Source organism: Leptopilina boulardi, unplaced genomic scaffold, assembly GCF_019393585.1.
Source record: "Leptopilina boulardi isolate dan_hultmark-lab unplaced genomic scaffold, ZJU_Lbou_2.1 LbouV2_214, whole genome shotgun sequence".
Classification (NCBI taxonomy): domain Eukaryota; kingdom Metazoa; phylum Arthropoda; class Insecta; order Hymenoptera; family Figitidae; genus Leptopilina; species Leptopilina boulardi.
The window spans coordinates 5135108-5160933 of NW_026137768.1; the positions used below are offsets into that span (position 1 = coordinate 5135108).

Genomic DNA, 25826 nt, shown 5'->3' on the forward strand with positions numbered 1-25826 from the left:
TTGGTCCTTAACCTCATTTGATCTAATTCTCACTTGGTCTAAACTTCATTTGTTACCCATTTCATGAACGTGAATAATAAGAGAGAAAAGAACAAAAATATGTTTTGTCACTTACTCTCTCATGATTCGCGTTCATGAGCGGGTGACTAATAAAAGTTAGGTCAAGTGAAGATTAGGCCAAATGAGAATTAGATTACATTAAGATTAGGCGAATTGAAAATTAGATTACACTGAAAAAAGGGTTTGGTATTGACAACTAAACGTTTGGTTGGTATTTAAGCAACCAAAATTTTTTGTTCAATCAACAAAATTTTAATTGTCTCAATCAAAATTTGTTTGACACAACAAAAATTAGAAAAAAGGAGTTTTGTTGTCCTAACTAAAGTTTGATTGGGACAACCAAAATTTTGTTGATTCAACAAAAAAAAAATTTGTTTGCTTAAATACCAACCAAACGTTTGGTTGTCAATACCAAACCCTTTTTTCAGTGTAGATTAATATTAGAACAAGTAAAAATTAGGATATAGTAAAATTAGGCAAAATGAGAATTAGTTCATGTAAATATTAGAACCAATAATAATTAGGTTTGTAATATTATTAGGCCAAATTAGAATTAGGATAAAGATTAGATTAAATGAAAATTAGTTTAAGCGGCGTTTAGTCCAAATAATAATGGTGTTTAGGCCAAGTAATAATTAGGTCAGATAAAAATCAGGCTAAAAAAGTATTAGGTTAGAGAAAATTTAGGCCAAGTAAGATTTAGGGCAAATAAATATCAAATCAGAATTAGGTTATATTAAGATTATGCCAAATGACAATTAGTGCAAATTAGGATTATAGATTGAATGAAGATTAGGCCAAATAAGAATTAGGTCATATACAGATTAGGCCAAGTAATAGTTCATACGACTTTTAGGCCAATTGAATTTAGGTCAATTAAGTGTATGAGGCCATTTGAAATTTGGAGAAAATTCATGTGTCAGGTTTCCGAGATATAACTTAAAAGTGCAGAAAAGATATTTTTTTTGACCATATTTGAGGACGTGTATCATTCAGATATAATTTTTTTTTTCGTTACACCATCTGACAGTACTATACTTACCCTTTAAAATGCATTTTGTTCAAAAAATCTTTATTTGCCTCTATCGTCATTTGAATTTTTTGAAGCATTATCTGATACACGAATATTGAAACATTCACCAATCAGAAAATTAAAGTGACTATAACTCAGAGCCGAATAAAGATTTTTTAAAAATGCATTTTAAAGGGTAAGAATAGTACTTTCAGCTGCTGTAACGACCTTTTTGAAAAAAAAAAATATATCTTAATTTTACACGACCTTCAATATGGTGAAAAAACGTCTTTTCTGGAAATTTAGGTTAGAATATCCTAAAAACCTAAAGCGCTGGATCAATTCTGAGGTCAGGTTCGAGTTTAGCAAATCAAAATACTTCGAAAAAGTATAGTCTGCTTCTTGGTTCTGAAGTAGGACAAAATTTTGTCTGCCTGTGTAATTTGTATTTGATAAATGAAAATTAATTTCTGGGAATAAGTTCTGTTTATGATAAAGCAATGCATGGGTATATTTTTCTTGAAATAAATAACGAAAAATTCCATGATAATTATGTATGAGACCTTATCTGTTCAGTTCTAAAAATCAGATAAGCTAATTTTTTTCTCCGTATAGAAATATTTTGTTTACCTCTTTCCACATATTAAATTTATAAAAGCAATCCAAGTTATGCTTGTGAATGATAGGAAAAAAGAAGTCAGCATTAGAAACTTCTATTTAACAAAAATTTCTACTTTGTCAGCTTGAATAAAAATAAAATGCATTGCAACATCTGGACCCTCTAATGAAAAAAAAAAAAATGATTCAAGATAGTTTTGTGTCGAAAGAAGAAATAAAGTTCCACATTGCACAAGATTTTACAAATCCTTAAGTGGAACTCGTCCAACAGGTACCTACTCTACTCGACAGGCTATACCATTTCAGAAAGGACGTTTTTTTTTTTTACCTCTGCCTAGTTACAACGTGATAATTCTCATCGTCAGTACACTTGCTTATATCTCATAATTCATAATTTCATTCCTCCCACTGTTTAATTGGCTTAATCCTTTAATAATCGAATAACAAAAATTTAACATTTTTGACTCTACTTTCTAGTAGAGGAAGTATTGGTAAATATTGTGTATAAAATATCAAAAAAAAAAAAATTTATTAAAAAAAAAAAATTCTTTCCCTAGTTGTTGAAAGAGGTCCCAGGTTCGCGAAAGACAAAAAAAATTTGCGGGTAGCCATTAAACGACATCACTGGCATCGAAATGGTCACTTAAGATTTTTCTGTCACTTGCACCTTGCACGCTTCAAACGGATGGACTGTTGAGTTCTTTATATGGAAAAACGAAAGAAAATAAAACAACCAGCTCCTCGCTGGATACTGGAGATTAATAGTCGATTCCTACTAATTACAAGTTGCTCACCAATGTAGTCCTTGTATGTATTTAACATTTTTTTTTTTTTTTTTATTTTTTTTTTTTTATGTCATTCGACAAGCCCTGCCACGTTGACAATGAATCTGTTCTCAAGATTAAAGTAAGGTTTAACTTGAATAATTCGTTACCACACAAAGCTCCGATCCACTTCTAGAAAAAATTGATTAAAACCGATTAAAAACAATAGAAAAGAAATTTCTATTGTTCTCAATCGTGTTTCTTACATATTCAATCGTTTTCTATCGATTGTTTTGTTTTATTGTTTCGCGGGAGTTTTTGAAAATTTTTAAAAACTAATTTTAACTGTATAGCAAAATAATACTTTTATTTTATTTTTTTTCGTTAGATTATTTTCTGAACTAAAAAATTAAAATATTATAATCAATATGTTTTTCACAATTAAATGTTATTTTTTAATTTCTCTTTGTATTAAACTGCACAAGATGAAATAATTATAATTTTTAAAAAGTGATTTTTAATCGCATTAAAAATAAAGATCTAAGTTACATTTAAAAAAATTTATTTTATTGTATCGTCATATAATTACATAATATTTGACTATATTTTTTTTACATGACTCCATACATTTTAAAATCAACGTCGTACACAAAATTTTGATGTTTTTCTGCAAATGCAGTAACTGGAAAACCTTGTCTACAACCGTAGTCACAATTGCAACCAAATATATCACATTTTCCTACACCACAATATGATCCTTTAAGTTTTGTTCCGTCAAGACAAACTTGTAATTCACATAAAGTATTATCCGTGTATGTATGCAATTGGTAAGCGTCATCATATTCTTCTACAACGGTATCCTTTGCACCAAAATGTGCGCAGGTCGCATTGTTTTTCGTCCTAAACACCAATGGATAGTCCATCGCACAACATTCGGCGTGACTCAAATTTGGAAATAATGAAAGTATTCCAATAAATAATACAAAGCATAATTTCAACATTTTATCGGTAATGTTCGGTATTTTTCAAATTAATTGAATTTTATATATTTAGAAATTTTCCCTTCTGAATTTTCAATTGCAATTCTATAATTTTTATATACAAATGTTTCTTTACTGTAATACATTTGATAACTGCGTAAAATTTCAAGACACTTGTGGCTTTTATATATCCAAGCATATAGACGTATATTGATAAACTACATCTATTTTACAACACTTTAAAAAAATTTCATCATTATTTGAACAAAAATTACTATATATTTTAGTCACGATTCTTGATAAATCTTCCTCTTTTCATGATATTCCATTTTTTAATTTTTTAAACTTTTAATTCTAAATTTTTAATATACCCAATCAAAAATTTACTAATGGTGCAGTACTGGCACCCCGTATTGGCGTAACTTTAGGATGATAACATTTTACCAGTATTGGCTGCCAGAGTTGGCACCAGTACTGGTAACCACTACTGGTTCCGTACTGGCTGAGTACTGGTAGTTTTGTAATTTATTGTATCCCATGTGCGAAATGCCAAGAGTGCCAATACGGCCCAACATTGGCCCAGTAATGTCTGCCGAAGTATGGCAAACGTTACTGAACCAATACTGGCGATCTATTCGTCCCATTATTGGGCCAATATTGGCACCAATTCTCGGTTACTCTAATTTGCCATTATTGGGCCTTCTCTGTCTCATTACTGGGCCAATATTGGCAATGCGTCTCAGTTACTCCAATTTGACATAATTGGGTCGAACTCCGTCCCATTCATGGGACAATATTGGCACCGTTTCTCGATTACTCTAATTTGCCATTATTGGGCCTTCTCTGTCCCATTACTGGGCCAATATTGGCACTGCGTCTCAGTTACTCCAATTTGCCATAATTGGGTCGAACTCCGTCCCATTATTGGGACAATATTGGCGCCGTTTCTCGATTATTCTAATTTGCCATTATTGGGCCTTCTCTGTCTCATTACTGGGCCAATATTGGCAATGCGTCTCAGTTACTCCAATTTGCCATAATTGGGCTGAACTTCGTCACACTACTGGGCCAATATTGGCACCGTTTCTCGATTATTCTAATTTGCCATTATTGGGCCTTCTCTGTCCCATTATTGGGCCTTCTCTGTCCCATTACTGGGCCAATATTGGCACTGCGTCTCAGTTACTCCAATTTGCCATAATTGGGCTGAACTTCGTCACACTACTGGGCCAATATTGGCACCAATTCTCGGTTACTCTAATTTGCCATTATTGGACCTTCTCTGTCTCATTACTGGGCCAATATTGGCAATGCGTCTCAGTTACTCCAATTTGCCATAATTGGGCTGAACTTCGTCACACTACTGGGCCAATATTGGCACCGTTTCTCGATTATTCTAATTTGCCATTATTGGGCCTTCTCTGTCCCATTATTGGGCCTTCTCTGTCCCATTACTGGGCCAATATTGGCACTGCGTCTCAGTTACTCCAATTTGCCATAATTGGGCTGAACTTCGTCACACTACTGGGCCAATATTGGCACCAATTCTCGGTTACTCTAATTTGCCATTATTGGACCTTCTCTGTCTCATTACTGGGCCAATATTGGCAATGCGTCTCAGTTACTCCAATTTGCCATAATTGGGTCGAACTCCGTCCCATTATTGGGACAATATTGGCGCCGTTTCTCGATTATTCTAATTTGCCATTATTGGGCCTTCTCTGTCCCATTACTGGGCCAATATTGGCACTGCGTCTCAGTTACTCCAATTTGCCATAATTGGGCTGAACTCCGTCACACTATTGGGCCAATATTGGCACCAATACTTGGTAATTCTACTTTTCCATAATTGAGACGAACTCTGTCCCATTACTGGGTCATTATTGGCTCATTGACGGCTGAAATGTTGAATTTATTTTGACAAGTCATTTTTTCTAAAGTTGGAACTAATCTTGGCCCAGTAATGGCGCATTAACGGCTGAAATGTTCCTCAAATGCAGCTTATCAAAACATTTTTGTGTTGAGATTCCCATATCCGCGTATAGTGTAGTGGTTAGCGTGTTAGACTTCGGTGCGTTAGGTTGCGAGTTCGATTCCCGCGAGGGTTACAAATTTTCAAATGTTTAAACAATTGTGCTTTCTGTCAGGACTTGAATTATAAATGTATAATGAATTAATTAGTTAATTAATTAATTATTATAATTTTTTAAACTTTTTTAAATTTTGACAATACTGGGCCACTAATGGCAGCCAAGTTTGGCCCAGTAATGACGTCTGCTACTTGGCTGCCAACGTCCAACTGCAGTTATCACCACAAGAGATGGCCCAATATTGTCTGCCAAGACTTGGTGCCCGATTTGACAATGCTGGGCCAATATTGGCCCATGTTGGTTTTCGCACTTGGGATATGAAACGAAAGCTTTAACTGTAACAGAGATAAGTTTCACTGCAATAGTGAAATCTCTGCTCCACAAGGTAATACTTTTTTTTTAGGAAAAAATGTGTGAAATTTTTAGTAACCCAACACAAATTAAATATTAATTAAATTCGTCAACTAACTAATTAATATTTTATTATATATAAAATCGAAAACACCAAGAGTTTTTATTTTTTATTAAGTATAATATATATTGCAAATTATTATTTTAAAAAATCAAAAAATAAATATAAAAATATGTTTATTATAAAACCAAAGTTTTTATAATATATAAAAACAGTTGAGTAAAAATAAAAATATTTATAAAATAATTATAATGTATATAATTATACAATTAGCTATATTTAATTATTTTGTAATTCACTTTAATTATTTGCATCAAAATAAATGTTTGAAAAACTTTTTTAAGAAAATAAAAGTAGTTTTTTAATTTTCAACAAGTGTTGTTAAGAAAATTTTTTAAAATTTTTATATTAAAAATTATTAATTTTTTTATAAAAAATTTTATTTATTTTTAGTTTGATCGTTTCAAAATTTTTTTGGTTTATTGCATATCTGAAGACAATAAAAAAAACTTGCAAAATTTTTTGGAATTAGTCACAGAAAACTTTTTGTTTAAATAATTTTACCCACAAAAAAGCAAAATAAAATACCTTTTAATTTTCAAAAATAAAATCAAAGTGAAAAAATTTTTATATACAAAATATTTAAACAAAAAGATTTATCGGGTTCACTCTAGAACTTTTTGTAAACTAATATTAATAAAAAAAAAAAAATCTATTTGAACCAGTTCTGGCTCAATATCGGCTCAGTACTGGGAGGGTGGTACTGCAGCAGTACTGATACAATGAAAATACCAGTACTGGTTCAGTACAGACTGCCCAGCCTCGGCAGCCAATACTGAACCAGTACTGTGCCAGTAGTTAACTTTGGTATAATACTGAAATTTTTTGTTGGGTATAAAGATGCAATATAATTAGTGAAAAAAAAATTCTCGTGAATTGACCACTGAAAACTTTTGCGGAAACTCCTTTTGGAAATTTCGACAAATTTTTTTCTTATAAGGATAAAAATTCAGTTTTTCAATATAATTAAATTAAAATTATTGTTTGTAATGAAAAAACATATTTTACTTAAGAAAACTTTATTAATTAAAGTCGTTTTATTTGTACTATTTATGAAAATAAAAAAAAACAACTTTAAGTAATAAAGTTTCCTTAATAATGTAATAATAACTTAATAATTTAGTTATATATTGTTAAACTTTAAAAGATTTTTTTTAAAAAAATTTTTGCCTACATAAATTTAAAAAAATTTTTGTTAGTGATTTTATTTTAAAAACTGATAAATTCATTTTTTCAAAATATAGTTTAATTATGGAATTTGAAAAATTAATTTAGTTTTTATAATTAATTAAATTTTTTAAAGTTTTTTTTATGTATTTAATTTATATTGTTTGTTTTTTTAAATTTTCAAATTTTGTTTAAATAATATGACAGTTATCAAGAAACTTGAACTTGTAATAAAATTTTTAATGGGTACTAAAAATATAAGATTGCAGCTTGCTTTTTTATTGACAAATTTTTATCTTACGTCGATAGCTTCAAAAATTAAACATTATTTTTTTAAAATTCAAATGAATAAATATATAATTTGAAAGAAAATTTTTTTTAGAATAGGTATTTTTTATACTTAAATTTTCGTTAAATTCATTTAACTAAATATCAATGTTTCTGATTCTTTAAACTTAAGGAGGATGGAGGCTCTAACATAACCTCAAAATTGAAAAATGGTTTTTAACGCAAACAAAAATGTAATAAAAATTAATTTCATTTAATTTTAGAAGATTTAATTAGATTTTAACTCAACATAATTTTTTTCAAAGAGAATAAAATATCTAGATCTTTTAAAATGTTTTGAAATTATAATTTTTATTAAAGTTTATATTTGCGTTAAAAACCATATTTCAGTTTTGAGATTATGTTAATGCCTCCATTTTTAGTTATTTTTTTTCTATTCAAAACATTTGTGGTTTCTTGGGATTTAGAAATAATTTCAATGGTAATTTCTTTAAAAAATAATATTTGATTATCAAAAATACAATAACTAGATGTATGTTACATTTAAAAATTAATCTTTTCGAACATTATAAATAATATTTTTAATACTCTCCCTTTCCGTATGCATTATCAATTTTGTGCAATACACGAAAATTTCTAATTGGATGTCCTTCTTTACAACCACCATCACAATTGCAACCAAAAATATTACATGGTCCTTTCCCACAATATGTACTATCTTCTTTTAATCGTCTGCCATCACCACAAATAAACATTTTACAAAAATTTATACCCAAATCAGAAAAATTTCCTCTCGGTTTAATTGATTTTCCACCGTAAAGTGTGCACGGCATATAAGGTTTTGTATAAAATTCCACAAGATATTTATAACAACAATCTGCATTACTTAATTGCAAATATAATACAATAAATAATAAAAAGTACAATTTCAACATTTCTTTTTTTTCAGTTGTGATATATTTTTATACTCGATTGTATATTTTATAAATTTTTGCGTTACTTGTGAATTTTATATAATATCTATGTGTCCCTAAATAATCTATGCGATCTATATATATATAAATTTCGCCAATTGAACAAATACTGTAGATTTTTAGTTACTGTTGTAAAATATCATATTTAATTATTTAATTTTAAATAATTAATTATTATTCAACTAACAGTTTAGTTTCGAACTCTAAATTTTAACACGTGTATATATATAAGAGAATCCTATTTTGACAATTGAATAAATATTATACACAATTAGAGTTACCATTACTGAGAAATTTATTGTTTACATTATTAAAAAAAAAAAAAAAAATTGAACTATTAAAAAATAAAAGATTTTCAAGAAATAAAATTTAAATTAACTTTTTTGTAATAATTAAAAAAAAAAAACTTCTGAGTAACAAGTTTCAATGTGTATTTAATCGATTTAATAAAAATCGTTTGCCATATTAGATCCATTATTATTTTTATTTTTTAAAATTTGACTTACGGTTTGTAATCAGCGATCGTAATATCCCAATTTACATTTAGAAAAATACCTTTTTTTTTATTCAATGTCATATTTCTCGACAAATAATTCTAGATAACCTTGCAATGATATGTAAATTAGATGAAAAGTAAACCTTTAAAACTATTAGGAAAATTAAATTTAAATTACAATTTAAATTAAATACAATTATTTCACATCAGCGATTAAACACTTTTATATAAGTGAAAAAAAAAAATTAATATTGGTTTCTAGATCTACAAAAAGATAAAAATTAAAACTTATACTTTAAATTGATCATTAAAATTGAATTTCAGTTATTAAAAAAATTATTTTATTTAATAAATTTGTTTTTAACAACAACAAACCAAAAATTTCTTAGTTCATATATATTAACAAATATGTAATAAATTATTTTCACCATTAATATCACTCGTTTGTGTTCAAAATATACTTTTAATATTTTAAGAAATAAATATTCAAATTCAACATAGTTTTAATTCTACTCTCTAAATCTGAATTAGTAAAAATGTTTACAAATTTGAATTAGTGATTCACATTTTGCTTCTGAATGAGTAAAATTTTACTAATTATTAGTAACTTTAACTAACAATTAGTAAAATTTATCTAATTCTAAAGCAAAAAGTGAGTCACTAGTTTAAATTAGTAAACCTCCAAAATGGCCTAAATTGTAAGGTTATGTTCGTTTCAAGACTCTGAATATAGTCGCAAGTATTTCCCCTCCCCCGCCAGAAATGACCTAAATTTTGAGGTTATGTTTGTTTCAAGGCTCTGAATATAGCCGCAAGTCCCCTCTCGTCCCGCGCCAGCACGAAGTAAGAATAAGGAGTCTTCACTCCATGCGTCGATTAGAGGAAAAATGTCCCCAACTATGGTACAAGCATTCCGGAAAATTAGAATAGTCGGAGGTGGCGTTCGTAACGGGAAAAACCTTAAACTATTGATTTCCCTAATGAAAGTCGTCTGCTATTTTTTGAAAAGTATATTATAAAATCACATAATTTCATATTTTTGAAAAAATAAGTAATTGAATAAATAGTAAATGTTAAATATGAAATAATATTTGTATTTAAAAAGTCATTTACAAATTAATTAATTTTATTAATTTTAATGAAGTTCTTTAAAAATTTACTAACTTTAAACTTTTTTTTAATACACATTCTTTAACAATCAACTATTGTTTTTTTGTTTTTACAGTAATCTGTATCTATTTAATTGTAAAAAAGTTTCCATTAAAAATCTATTAAAATTGAATTAATTCAATCTAAGAATCTTTCGAATATATGACTTTTCCGAAATTCAATTATTTTCAAAATTATTAAAATTCTTTATAAAAGTAAATGTAATAAAAATATTTTTAATCATATTTAAATAAAATTCAATAATTTAAAACATTTTAAAAACTCTTCAAATTGTCATAAATCACACCAGTTTACAGTGAAATTGCCAATTGTACGAAACATTTTTTTTTATTAATAGGTGTTTTTTAAGTAAGAAAAACATATTTTTGGATATTTTTTTCCTTCGTGCAATTTTGCTGAATTTAAAAAAACACACTTTCGAGGTGTGACGTTACTTAAATTCACCTGTAGGAAAATTATAGTTTGTCCAAAAAAAATAATATACCATTGGAAAGGTATTATTATTAAACTACCTTTCGAACTTTCGTCGTACTGTAAAAACAATAATTGATTGTTAAAGAATGTGTATTAAAAAGAAGTTTAAAGTTAGTGAATTTTTAAAGAACTTCATTAAAATTAATAAAATTAATTAATTTCTAAATGACTTTTTAAATACAAATAATATTTCATATTTAACATTTACTATTTATTCAATTACTTAATTTTTCAAAAATATGAAATTATGTGATTTTATAATATACTTTTCAAAAATAGCAGACGACTTTCATTAGGGAAATCAATCGTTTAAGGTTTTTCCCGTTACGAACGCCACCTCCGACTATTCTAATTTTCCGGAATGCTTGTACCATAGTTGGGGACATTTTTCCTTCAAAGTGAAGACTCCTTATTCTTACTTCGTGCGCGCCAGAAATGACCTAAATTTTGAGGTTATGTTCGTTTCACGACTCTGAATTTAGCCGCAAGTCTCCCCTCCCTTCTCTCATTTCCCCTCCTCCGCCAAAATGCCCTAAATTTTAAGGTTATGTTCGTTTCAAGACTCTGAATATAGCCGCAAGTACCCTCCCCTCCCCTGCCAGAAATGACCTAAGTTTTGAGGTTATGTTCGTTTCAAGGCTCTGAATATAGCCGCAAGTCCCCCCTCCCTCCTCTCATTTCCCCACCTCCGCAAAAAATGACCTAAATTTTGAAGTTATATTTGTTTTAAGACCCTAATAAAGCAGTAAGTCCTTCCCCCTTCCCTCATCTCTCTCTGTATTTCCCGCCAAAAATGACATAATTTTAAGGTTATGTAAATTTCAAGGCTTTCAATATAGCCGCAAGTGAAGGTAGAGTTCCCGCCAAAAATGACTTGAATTTAAAGGTTATGTTCGTTTCAAGACTTTTTAATAATTTATTGGTTTTTAGGCAATTTCATTGAAATTATTTTTAAAAATAATTTCTTAATGTCGATTTTAATTTATTTAATTATTTATTTATTATTAATTTAATTAATTTATTAATTAAAATTTAATAATTTTAATTTTAATAATATTTATTCAGATTTCAATGAATTTGTAATAATAATTCTTTGAAATAGGTGGTTCATTTGGAAAAATAAAATCAATGGAAAATTAAAAAAAATGATTAAAACAGGGGGGTTAGCGCGCAGGGGGGCGTGGCCCCTCTAGTATATATATATATATTTATTTAATTTAATATAAATATTTATTTGTAACAAATAATTATTATTTGATGATAGTTAAGTAATCAAGTATTTGAATCAAATAAATGTTTTTTCAGTATATATTATAGTTTAACTGTGACATTGTTTTACTTTAATTATATATAAAAACATTTGAAATTTCTATTATCCAAATTTTCGTTTATCCGAACCCGGTCCTGTCTAAGTTAGTTCGGATAATCGAGGTTGCACTGTAGATATAATCAATTCAAATATAAATTGTAAATAGAACTAAACGAATTGTATAAATTTCAATCTGTATTGTAAATTTTACTAAACGCATTGTAAAAAATTATAATTTGTATTGTAAATTTTAGTAAATACATTGTAAAGATTACAATTTGCATTGTAAATTTTACAAAATTGATTGAAAAAATTACAATTTGTATTGTAAGTTGCACTAAACGGATTGAGAAAATTACAAACTCTTTTTGTAAATTCTATACTAAAAAGATTGTAACTGGAATACAGGTCTATTTCAGTATTTTTGATCATTTTTTTTTCTTTGTTACAATCACCTGCTATATATTTTTTTTTCTACAATCATCTTTTTTTTACAATCAAACATTTAAAAAAAAAAAAAAAAAAAAAACATCATTGTCAATGAGACAAATATTGTGTGCGAGTCGGTTAAGTTAAATTGTAAAACGGTAAAAGGGCATACGAATCGAATAAATATTTATATGATACACGTGTAAAGCGAAGAAAAATGCGAGATGTCCATCAGTCTTGGAAATTTAATGTAAAAAGAATGCAAAAAAGGAGTCTTTCAAATGTAATTTCATGTTTTGGTTTTTCAATGTTGGAATCACTCACCGGCGGCTCTTTCGCTCCTCGTAAAACTATAGTCGGACTTGGCCGATTGGCTTCTTTGCGCGCCGGCGAATAATACCGCACAGATATATTTTAATTGACAAGAAGTTTTTTGTTTGTTGCGATCTTCTGGGTGGAAGTAATACTCACAGATATACACACATATTATATACACGAGAGCGTTATGAGCTGTATTGCGTGCGATTATGTGCCTTTTTCGTGAAGGCAAAGAGCTACATGGAGTAAAATGCTGTTTTCCAAAAATGGCAGTGGAATGAGGACGGGTATCATTCAATTTGGTATAGGACGTTGTACCACGCAAAAGCTATAACCAATATATATCCGCGCATATGTCAACGGTCCACTTTTCTCAATAACTGGATCCTTCTTTTGTCACAATAATTCTCGATTTTAAAAATAGAAAACAAAATTTCAACTACTCTCTAAATATGAATTAGTCAAAATTTTACTAATTGAATTAGTAACACCATATTTTACTAATGAATTAGTTGTTTCATCACTTTCTACTAAAAAAATAGTCACTTTTCATTACTGAATTAATTAGTAGTGCTTTTTCTACTAAAAAAATAGTCACTTTTAATGACTAAATGAATTGTAGAGATTTTCTTCTAATTTGTTAATCATGATATGTGCATACATCAAAATAAGCAAAAATAGCTTAATTGAAAATTTTTTAATTTATTATACAACAAATGCACAAGTAATTATTTTCTATTAAGTAATTATGAAAAAAATATTTATTTTTCTTTATGTCCAGACATAATAGTTAGGTTTTGTAGGTTATGTTTACCAAAATTGACATATAATTAATTTAGTAATATAATATTAATAATGATGATATTGATATTTTGATCAAATTGAATGTGTTCAAACTCAGTTCTTCAAATGTTTGTATAGATGGCCAAAAAACACTCCAAACTATTGTTGTTATGTTAATGTTAATTAATTTAATTAACAAATTTAAATCAATATTGGCACATTTATAAGACTCTAATTACAAATTTATATAATAATTAAATTTGTATAGAAAACAAATCGACTTTACCTTATTTATTAGCGATTTGACAATGAGTTTATATCAATTTGCTTATAAGAGACATTTTGTAACGAATTTTCATAACCTCCTTTGGTTGAGCGCGTCAAGGCGCAGCTCCTAAGGTAGAAGGCAAGGTAATAGGTTCAAATCCTAAGTGACATCTCCCACCAGTAATTATCGCAGAATAATTTCGAAAATGAAATAAATAGATTTTTTTATTGATTCACGTTATTTAAACTATATAAAAACAAAATATAATCGTTTCCTATTTTTTAAGCAATAATTTTTGTCTATTTTCAAAATAAATACGTCTACATTACCTACTTTATCTACCTATGTATACCTATCTAGAAACTGAAACTACTAATTCATTTAGTGGTAGATTAGTTACAGATTGAATTAGTAACTTTTGACTAATTCACAGTAAACGAATCCGCCCTATTTGAATTAGTCAAAAATGACTGTGAATTAGTCAAAAATGACTGTGAATTAGTCAAAAATGACTGTGAATTAGTCAAAAATGACTAATTCAGATTTAGAGAGTAAATAAACTTATTACACATAGAGAAAATGTTTATTTTACTTAAACAAAAGGTTTAATTGACGCATTTTTGTTTGAAACAATTAAAAGGTTTGGTTAATTCAAATAAAAATTGGATTCATTTCAAAAAATGCATAAATTTTATTTAGTTAGCAGAAAGAAAATTTGTATTTGTTGACATTATATTATTTAGTTTAATAAAACAAGATGAAAATTATTATTGAGAAGATTTTAAGAAGAATGTTTTCATTAATATGTCCTCTTAATTGAAGAGGAATGTACAAAAAAAATCGATTTGTATTTTAAATTTTACTAAGAAGATTGTAACAATTACAATATACATGGAAAATTGTAAGAAAAAGGGATTGAAAAAAATACAATTTGTATTGTAAGTTGTAAACGCATTGTAAATATTACAATCTGTATTGTAAATTGTACTAACAGAGTTGTAACAATTACAATATGCATGGTAAATTCTACTAAACGAATTAAAAAAAAAAATTACCATCTGTGTTGTAAATTGAGAAAAAAATGTACTTTATTTTGATAATAAAATTTGCAAATTATTAAAAAAGAAATTGCATTTTTTTTTTGGTTTTTTCTTCCTTTTGGATAGAAAAAGGACATTTTGAAAGAAACTAGAACGAAATCCATTCATTAATTCAGATCTCGTTCAAGGAATCTTTTGCTGCTTGTGGAGGCTAACGATTCAACATAAGAAACAATCGCAATAGCTCGCGCCGGCATTCCCGCGATCTAAAAAATGTGCTAAACCGCGTCTTCGCTCTGCATTCCTCTTCCGTATCGCACACGATACTCTTCTCCTTCCAGTGTAGAGTGAGAGAGAGAGAGAGAGAGAGAGAGAGAGAGAAAGAGAGAGAAGGGGGGATGAGAAGACCAACATTTTTTTGAATCAGTAACAGTCCCAGCGGTCCCTTAATTCGTATCATCGTCCACAAAACCCAAAAAAAGAAACTCTTCGAGTTAACGCAGAAACGAGTATAACAAAATGTTATATATATTTTTCTTCTCTATACTTGTTAGTGGTCCATCGTCGTCGCGAAATACGTAATCGGCTTTTCTCAAAAGGCGCAAAGAATATGCAATTATTTTTTATTGTATGCGTGAAACTCAAATTTTTATTTCAAAGAATTTTTATATTTAATTAAAAAATTCTTTAATGCTTTTAGTTCTAAATTTTAATCTAATTTTAAGGTTATGTTTTCTAATTATAACTTCTGGGATATACCCACAAAGCACACAAAATTCCCTGAAACTTGATAGAACCTCACATATGGCGAGGTTAGGAAACTTCAGTGGCAAGGTTCATACAAGTTTGTGTCGATATTTAAATGTCCACATGAAAAGAATATTCACACGAAACTTTGAGAAAATATTACACATAAATATTCACGTGCAATGTTGTTGCAATATTGAAATTACATTTTCGCCTAATTATAAAAATTTCATTTACTAATATATAATAAGTATAGGTGAATATTGACACAACATTAACTGAACATTGCACGTGAATATTTACAGTGTAATATTTCCTCAAAGTTTCGTGTAAATATTCTTTTCATGTGGATCGATTTAAACATCAACACAAACTTGTATGAACCTTGCCACTGAAGTTTCCTAACCTCGCCATGTGAGGCTCTGTCAAGTTTCAGAGAATTTTGGGTGCTATGTGGATAAGAACTGAAAATCTTACCTTGAATTTTGACGTTATGTTCGGTTTCTCAACTCTAAAATTGACCTAATTTTGAGGTTACGTTTGCCGATTTTAATCTCAAACCCATCGTTCTTTTGATTTGTTCATAGTATTTTGACCCTAAACTTTGAACTTATTTTGAGGTTATGTTAAATCTAAGACTCTAACGGTCGCTTGACATATGACTTAATGTTCAGGGCCAAAATACTAACAAAACTGAAAATATAACCTCAAAATTAGGTGATAAGTAAGGCTCAACATGCAAAAATAATCTCATAACTAAAGGTCAAATGTTACACCCAGAGAAATGATTTATTTGAACCAAATAAAATATATTTGAGTTAAATAAACGTATATTTGTCTCAGAGCCTACTAACTTATTTATTTGGCGTAAATAAAAATTTTATTTGTCAGAAATAAATTTTTCTTTGGCTCAAATAAATTTTTTATTTCAATGAAATGAAATATATTTGCAACAAATAAATGAGTACTAACTACTCATATACCATTTCTCTGAGTATAAGGACATAGGTCAAAAGGACGTTGGTTTTGAGGTTAAAATAGGCTAACATAACCTCAAAAGTAGGTTAATTTCTAGGTCAGAAGGCCGCTGATTTTGAGATTAAAATCGATTAACGTAACCTCAAAGTTAGATAAATTACTACATTGAGAAAAATATGCTATTGAATCAACAGCATTTCTGCCAAAGGCATAAAAATTATTGATTCAAAATCATATGCTATAGAATCTATATAATATTTTACGAATTCTTAAGACGCCGAATTTTTATTTTTCTCTGAAATTGCAAATGACCAAACAAACAATCGACAGAATGATTTCGGCGCGATTTTTTAAATTCACCAATCAGAAATTGTCAAGAAAATCGTGATTGGTGAATTTTAAAAATCGCGCCGAAATCATTCTGTCGATTGTTTATTTGGCCATTCGTCAATTTCGGACAAATATAAAAATTCTGTTGAATAAAAATCACCTAAAAGTTATGTGTAAAAATTGGTTAAAAAATAAATTCTGTCAAATACTAATTTGAAAAATGAAAATTTGTCTACAAAAAAATTATATATCTAATAAAATTTTTTAAAATAAAAATTCGAACCAATAATATTTATATGATATAATCGCCGATAATCTTTTTTTTTTTTATGAACTTGAGAGTTTTCTTTTTCCTCTAACGTCTCTTTAAAATATATAAAAATTCTAAATTTGTATAAATCGATATATTGCTCCTTTACCACGACCAATCAGACAAATAAATCTGAAACAGAATCCTATAAGAGGAGGGGTTACTTATATACAAGATAATCGGTTCTTGGTTCTAATCGATGATCTCCCGACCTGGATGCGAATTATTATTAGTCTACTGTATGCATGAGAGAGGAAGAGGTTTAGGGTATATGTCGTATTTTGTGCGTAAGGGTATATACAAAATACTCTCGACATTATATAAAACGCGATACGACACTTTATTTTCATGACAGGGTTTCCTGCTCGCGATACCGTCCTCGCGCACAAATGAAGATAGAACATCCCCCGCAACAGCACACCGCAAGAGTGTATATGTTTTGGTTTTCGAGATCAGAAACAGAAGGAGGGTATAAATAAAAGGGGGCGCGCGCATTACCAAAAACTTTCAAAGAGGGGATGAATCTGTAACCTTTGAAAGTAGAAAGAGGGAGGGGGGGTGAAAACCAACCCCTAGTCTCAAAATTCTACACTACATTCAAGTTGTTGTTGCCGTGTTCACGTCTGTGACAGGATATGTTCATTTAAAAAAAAAAACTGCGTGCTCCCAAATTTGTTTTTAACAAAAAAATTATATCCATTCAAAAAAAAGGGATGCAATTTTTGTCATGACATGTGAGATAAAAATCTTTTTTTTTTTTAAATATCCAGTTATGGAATAATTTTATAAACACAGTGATTGATTAAATTGAATATGGATGTTGAAATTTGTAATAAAATGTGGCAAACTAGTAATTTATACAATTCGTATAATGTTCATTCTGCTTTAATGCACTTGAAAACGAACAATAACGAATGTGATTCGTGGTTTCATTCTAGGAAACCTTCAATGGATGATGTTGGCAATCCCACTTCAGTCAACGCACGGTGAGTACTTTAATTATTAGGCATGCTTCTTGCATTAATTTATTTTTAAAAAAAAACATTATTTTTTAAATAAAAATAGTTCAAAATCACGTTTTTACTTGTTCATAATATATCAATTTCTATATACTATTAATCAATTGATAAATTAAATTATCACTGTAAGAAGAAGGTATTAAAATAATACCGATTTTAGGTATTAAAATAGAACCAAAAGGCAATTTAGTACCCAAAATTGGTATTAAATTAATATCTCTCGTTTTACAGTGATTCTTATTATCAAGAATTCAATAAGTAACTTTTTAAACTTTAAGGGAGTTTTCAAAATGAATTTTGATTTTCTATAAAGTTTACAAAAAAAAAAAAAGTAGAGAGTGAGAGTAAATTCTTAGAATAAAATTGTTCCGACAAAGAGCAGATCAGAGATCCTATCAGTCGCGATCATCTACCCTAGGTCCATTCTCAGTGACCGGTCCATCTAGCGCCGTAACAATTGAACCGTAATAGAATCACATTTATTCTTATTACCCGCCGAGGTCAACCGACCACTGCCGTTTGCCAACTTCCGATTGCCTGCCTTAAGTCCTTTTACGATCAACAATGTTATTCTCACCCGCAAGTTTCGCTATTTCTTACTCCTTTTATTTCTCACTTAATATTTTACTTCACCAACATTACGAAGCAACTTTCATTCAATGTCTTTATACATAGTAGTTTTATTTCCAATGAAAAAAAAAAAAAAAAAAAAATAGCAGCGTCTCCAAATTCGACTTAGATCAATTTTATGCAAAAAATAAGAAAGAAAATTGATATCATTTAAAATATAAATTGTAAATAGTACTAAAATGGGATTGTAAAAATTTCAGTCTGTAGGGGAGACCGCACCGAAAAAAAAATCCTCTTGTTTCAAGAGGATTCCTCACGGAAAGAAATAGATGGTACGGGGTACTATCTAGATAGTACCAGGTACCATATTTGATCTTACATATACGGACAGCAATCTAAATTCTATCAGTTACAATCCAGATTGTACAAAGTAACATCTTGATTGTAGTAGGTAACATAACCATACTTTTTGTAATATCTTTGATAGTACCGAGTAGCTTAATGATAGTACCGGATAACATCTACTTTTTACCATCTTAAGATCATAAGTTCTTACCATCTATTTCTCTCCGTGCTCTTATTTCAATAATGCATATTTTCCTCTAGTATATGTTGCAAAAGGATGTCCTCTAGGTTTAAGAGGATTGTCCTCTATGTAAAATTATTCCTCTTAATTTAAGAGGATACTCTTATTTTAAGAAGAAAATATCATCTTAAAAAGAACTCTGAAATAATAAAAATGCAATCATCTAATTTGTATGTCATAGATATATAATCTATAAAATTAAAAGGAATAAAATTTGTTATTCCATTATTTACATCTATTTGAGTATAAATAAATTGAAATTGATTTTTAATTTTTTTTTGAATAAATCAACTAAATCTATTTTTAATAATATTTTTATGCGCAAAACATATAATTCATTAAATTTGAAAATTTATTTTAAATAAATTTTCAAATAATAAATTAAAATAAATAAAAATCGTAATAAAATAAATTTTTAAATAGCATAAGGGGCTATTCATTAATTACGTAAGGGTCCTTAGGGGGAGGGGGGGTTTATAAAATCTCTACATGGTCTTACGTGGGGGGGTGGGGGGTAGAAGCTAATCTTACGTAAGATTTTGCCAAGTATTTTCCATTTGTATTGATGTAATTAATTTTTTAATTACATTAATATTGTTAAAAACTTACGTAAGAAGGGGGAGGGGGGGTCTGAAAAATCTTATGTATCCTTACATGGGGGTAGGGGGGGGGGTCAAAATTAGCCAAAATCGTCCTTACGTAATTAATGAATGGCCCCTAACCTCAAAATTATTTAAATTTTCTTAAAAATTACTTTTAAAAATTTCTTTTACCTACCTATGCAAAGCGCGCCAAGCAACCCCGGCCCGAGGTTGCGTGGCGCAGGATTGAAATTAAAATTAAATTATATGATTTAAAGTTTAAATAATATAAGACTTAACAAAATAAGTCTTGTACTGTAATTTTACAATAAAATTATTTTAAATTTAAAAATTAGAAAATTTCATTTAAATTAAATGAAATCGTAAAATTACCAAAAAATATATATTTTTTTTTATAATAACGCTGTAAATATTTAAAAACCATTATTCGGTTAAATTTTTTGAATAGGATTGTTATTGGTGCTTATTAATATGTAAATTTCATATAATCAACTTCATTTTATTAATATTTAACGAAATTTTCAGATAACCGCGCCACCTAACCCCGAATGTACTTTTGAAATATTTATTAATTTTTTATAAAAACTGTTAATATAAATGAAAAAATTTTTTTTTTGTTTCTTAATAACAAATGTATAGAGCTCAAAACTTAATATTTGAGCTCTTCTAAAATTAATTTTTTAAAGAGAAATCACAAAGAAATGAAGAGGTTAAAAAATTACATTGGAGTGCCAAAATCAGTTATTTTAATCTATACTCCACAATAATTAATGATTATTAATGAAATTTTGTACAAACTTACAGTTCATCAAATACTTTAAGCAGAATAAAGAGAAAAATTAATGTAACTTAACACTTTCGAATAAACTCAAGTGCGCCAAGCAACCCCTGCGCCAAACAGCCTCGGTCTCCCCTATTGTAAATTTTACTAAACGCATTGTAAGAATTTCATTCTGTATTGTAACTTGTACAAAACGTATTGAAAAAAATACAATATGTATTGTAAATTATACTAAATAAATTGTTAAGATTACAAACTGTATTGAAAAATTTACTAAACGGATTGTAAAAATGGCAATCTGTATTGTAAATTGTACTAAACCCATGGTGAAAATTACAATCTGTATTGTAAATTGTTACAAGAGGGTCGTAACAATTACAATATACATAGTAAATTCTTCTAAACGGTTTGAAAAATTAGAATATGTATTGTAAATTATACTAAGAGGGTAGTAACATTTACAAGATGCATAGTAGAGTGTACTAAACGGATTGAAATATTTTCCAACCATTTTGTAGTGCTATTTGCAGATTTGATGATAAATGATGTAAAATCAATTTATTTTTATTTTTTCGCTAACAAGTAAAAGTATCCCAATTAATAGAAAATTAAAAAAAAAAACTAAACACTTTGTTATCAGAAGAAATGTTGAAACTATCAGGAAAGAAATCTTTGAAAGTAGATTAAAGTGAAGAAGATACATATAGTAGAAAAAAAGAAATACTAAAAGATTATTTGAGTCAGTAGCTGTTTGTGAGACACGAATAGTAAATCAGATATATAGACTTAAGTGCCACAGTGATGTCTTAATTATCTCTTGTATTTAGAAAAGAGGGCCTCCGACAGCCTCTGGGTCAGTGTGCGACTATACTAAAAAAAAGAGTGAGTGAGACAGATGCGTCCGTTGAGTTGGGTTAAAGTATATGCTAATTCTCGAGAAATAAAACATTTTATATATCTTTTTATACTCTGTCTCGTGTGTTCCGTATAAAATGGTGAATTTTAATTTATAATAATATTATAATGTTCTTTACAAACAACCTAGTAATTTTACTCGTTCTATCCGCGTCATTTTATTTCTTTTGATTTTCATTACAATTTTAATATTATAAATATGAGATAAGCAGACGCATGGCGCCTCCATTGCACGGTTTCTTGGCCTGCTAAGGTAACGTTAACTACCATGGTAACGGTTGCTATGGTAACGGTTGCTACGGAAACAGTTGCTATGGAAACGGTCGCTATAGTAACCATATGCAAGTGTACGACGGACGGACGGACGCCAAAGCAAAACTGCGTAAAAGGCTTTCGGGCCTGAGCCACGAAACTCTAAAAAAAACATTTTTTTTTTCGCAAAATTCTAAATCCTTCAACTTTGACTTTTTAAAGAGTAAAAAAATTCTATAATATGCGTTTTCATCTTAGAAAACAAGTATGAAAAAAAGTTAATTTATAATAAAAGAATCTTTTAACAATAATCTTTGCGTGAATTAAATTCTAGTCCATTTAGTGTTTATAATATAAGACTATGTTCCCACAGTCCTTTTATAATAATAATCGTATCATTAAAATATGCGAGTGGGCTGCTACTTGGTCGCAGTGACTCATTAATATCGTGTGTATGGTAATGATAATAGACATAATACGAATTATGGACCACGTTGTATATAATTCCATGATCGTTCAAGGTGGTATAAACTATATGTTTTTAGGCAATTTCTCATAAGTGTCTTAAAAAAAGATGAAAAAAAAAAAAAAAAATGCATTATTCATTTTCCTTTTCATATCATCTACATATTCTCAGTCTGTTATTATATATTCAAAACAAATGAAAATAAATTTAAATGAATTTACTCGATGACAAGGAATTTTTCCACTTTAGCAATGCAGTAGCGATTTATCAGAGAAATTAAAGAAAGAGACACGATGTCTTGTCATCGATAAATGAGACTGACAGACGTGTAATGACTGTAGCCTCACCTTTCAAAGTATAACGGTTAACATTACACTGAGAGAGGTTTTTGAATTCTGTTATTAATATTAATACATTCCATGTATATATAATCGGTGCATTGTACTCTTTCTCTCTCTCTCTCTATCTCTCTTTCACGTCAAAGTATTTGTATTTTAAAAATGTACAAAGTCTCTATATACTTATTTCCAGCCCTTTTTTTTGACAAGCTTTTCAAAAGTTATTTCCGTAAATAGCATTTACTTTAGTGCAACTTTTGTTATCTTGTTCAAAACAACAAAAGAGCTCATATATATTTCACCTGCAACGCGTTGCATTTTAAAAGATACAGAATTATTTGAAAGAGTAACAAAGAGAGCTAAAGATAAGATGACATTCCTTTTTTTATACTTATATTTATGGTTAATTTTTTAAAGGCTTACAAATATTAAAATTATTAAAAATTTTATCTAAATTTTGAGGTTACCCAATGGGAAAAATACCATTGGCGTATTAATGGCCCAATAATGGGAGCCAGGGATGCCAATATAATTCCAATAATGGCACCCAATAATGGACCATTATTGGTAAAGTCATGGGCTGTCCACGCCGATGCCAATGATTGGCAACCATCATTGGCAAATTATTGGCAACCAATAATTATCCAATATTAAAAATTTTAATAATAATTTAAAAAATCAATAATTTAAAAATAAAATTTTTATTATTTTTTAATAGTTATTATTATTTTATTTTTAATAATTAAATTAAAATAAAAAAATGGTCATCAAAGTATTAGTGAAACCATTTCTTCCAAAAAAGAGTTTGTCTCAAATCCAATTAATAGGAGAGACATCGGGTAGAAAAAAATTTCGACAAGAAGAAAATTTTCGATCACTGCTTATATACCAATCTAATGGCACCTCAACTGCGAGAAACAGTTATGATGTTCGCCCTCCCTGTGGCGTTGAGCGAACTAAAGTCCAGAGCTGAGCCATCAGCCCAGCGCGGGAACATTTGAAAAATTTGATTTTATTAGATATTTTATTTTATTTTAAATATGACAAATAATTAACTTAATAAATAATTAATGTCATTAATAATTATTAATAACATAATGTCATACTTAATAATTCGTTAATTATTATAAAATAAAATATCTAAAAAATCAAATTTTTTAAATGTTCCCGCGCTGCGGTGATGGCTCAGCTCTAGACTTTAGTTCGCTCAACGCCACAGGGAGGGCGAACATCATAACTGTTTCTCGCAGTTGAGGTGCCATTAGATTGGTGTATAAGCAGTGATCGAAAATTTTTTTCTTGTCGAAATTTTTTTCTACCCGATGTCTCTCCTATTAATTGGATTTGAGACAAACTCTTTTTTGGAAGAAATGGTTTCACTAATACTTTGATGACCATTTTTTTATTTTAATTTAATTATTAAAAATAAAATAATAATAATAATAATAACTATTAAAAAATAATAAAAATAAAAATTTTATTTTTAAATTATTGATTTTTTAAATTATTATTAAAATTTTTAATATTGGCTAATTATTGGTTGCCAATAATTTGTCAATGATGGTTGCTAATCATTGGCATCGGCGTGGACAGCCCATGACTTTACCAATAATGGTCCATTATTGGGTGCCAATGGTTTTTTCATTGGCTCCCATCATTGGGCCAATTAATACGCCAATGGTTACTCGTGGCAGTTTCCCATTGGGTATGTTCGTTTCTTGGTTAGGGGTGGAGGGGATTTCCCGCCAAAATTTGAGGTTATCAATTTATGTCTGTCGGACATAACCTCAAAGCCAACGGCAGTCCTGGGGACTTGCGGCTATGTTCACAGTTAAAATTCACATAAATTTTGAGGTTATGTTCGTTAATTTATTATGGAAGATGATTTTCTGCCAAAAATAACTAACAATTTTCTTATTGAAATTTTTTTGACGTAAAAAACTAGGCAATTAAACGATAAATCTTGATTAAAGAAACAGGTGAACTTGATGAACTTGTATATATATATATATGCGAATGCAGGACAATAAAACCGCGGGATGTAAACTGCACGACACAAATCTTTTGCCTACTTCTTTCAGACCAAAATATAATAAAGAAAGGATTTAAATGAATATATGTACAGATACAATATCAACCGTTGTAAATTATCACGTCGTAAAGTTTTTTTTTTGTATAAAAAAGAAGGTCGAAAGCGAAGAATTATATTATTTCATGTGATTTACATGGTCAAGAGAGCGATCCATTTAACCGAATTTTTATTTAACACAAATTTGTATTTGAATCTGTTATTTATTTATTATATACCGAATTATCGAATCACTATGTGTTACCGAATACTATCACTGAATTTGTATTTGTGCTTAATTTTATTTAACTGAATATGTTAATTTTACAAAATTTTATTCAATTAAATAATATGCTCATATTATTTTATATCCAAATGCTTTTTGACTGAATTTGCATTTGTGCTTCATTTTGTTCCACTAAATTGTAAAAATTGATCGAATTTTCCACCTAAACAGAATTTTGGCAATTCACTTAAATAAAAATTTAGCTAAATAGTATGTTTTGCTAAATGATAATTCGGTTAAATAGAAGTTCGGCTAAATTCCAATTCAATTAAATAAAAATTTATGTAAACAGCCGATTTTGCTAAATGACAATTTGGTTTAATAGAATTTCAGCTAAATGGCAATTCAGTTAAATAAAAATTTATGAAAACAGCAGATTTTGCTAAATGACAATTTGGTTTAATAGAAGTTCGGCTAAATGTCAATTCGGGTTTAATAAAAATTTACCCAAACAGTATGTTTTACTAAATTATAATTCGGTTAAACAAAATTTCGGCATAATGGCAATTCAGTTAAATAAAAATTTATGTAAACAATAGATTTTGCTAAGTGACAATTCGGTTCAATATAGAAGTTCGGCTAAATAACAATTAAGTTAAATACAAATTTACCTAAATGGTAGATTTTGCTTAATAACAATTCAGTTAAACGAAAGTTCGGCTAAATGTCAACTAACTTCAATAAAAATTTAGCCTAACAGTAAGTTTTACTAAATTATGAAACGGTTAAACAAAATTTCAGCAAAATTGCAATTGAGTTAAATAAAAATTTAGCTAAATAGTAGGTTTTTCTGACTAATAATTCGGCTAAACAGAAGTTAGGCTAAAAAAATTCAGTTAAATAAAAATTTAATTACAATCCTCATT

At 28.7% G+C, this 25826-nt stretch overlaps 1 protein-coding gene across 3 annotated transcripts in view; it reads left to right on the top strand.

The window, feature by feature from the left end:
- The window catches only part of LOC127279269 (protein trachealess), a 219988-nt gene that overhangs the window by 60756 nt on the left and 133406 nt on the right, over nucleotides 1-25826 (top strand). For all 3 annotated transcript variants that reach the window (XM_051301524.1, XM_051301525.1, XM_051301526.1), the window contains exon 3: nucleotides 18016-18063. In XM_051301524.1, the coding sequence (XP_051157481.1) occupies nucleotides 18016-18063 (48 nt within the window). The remainder of the gene's footprint in view (nucleotides 1-18015; nucleotides 18064-25826) is intronic.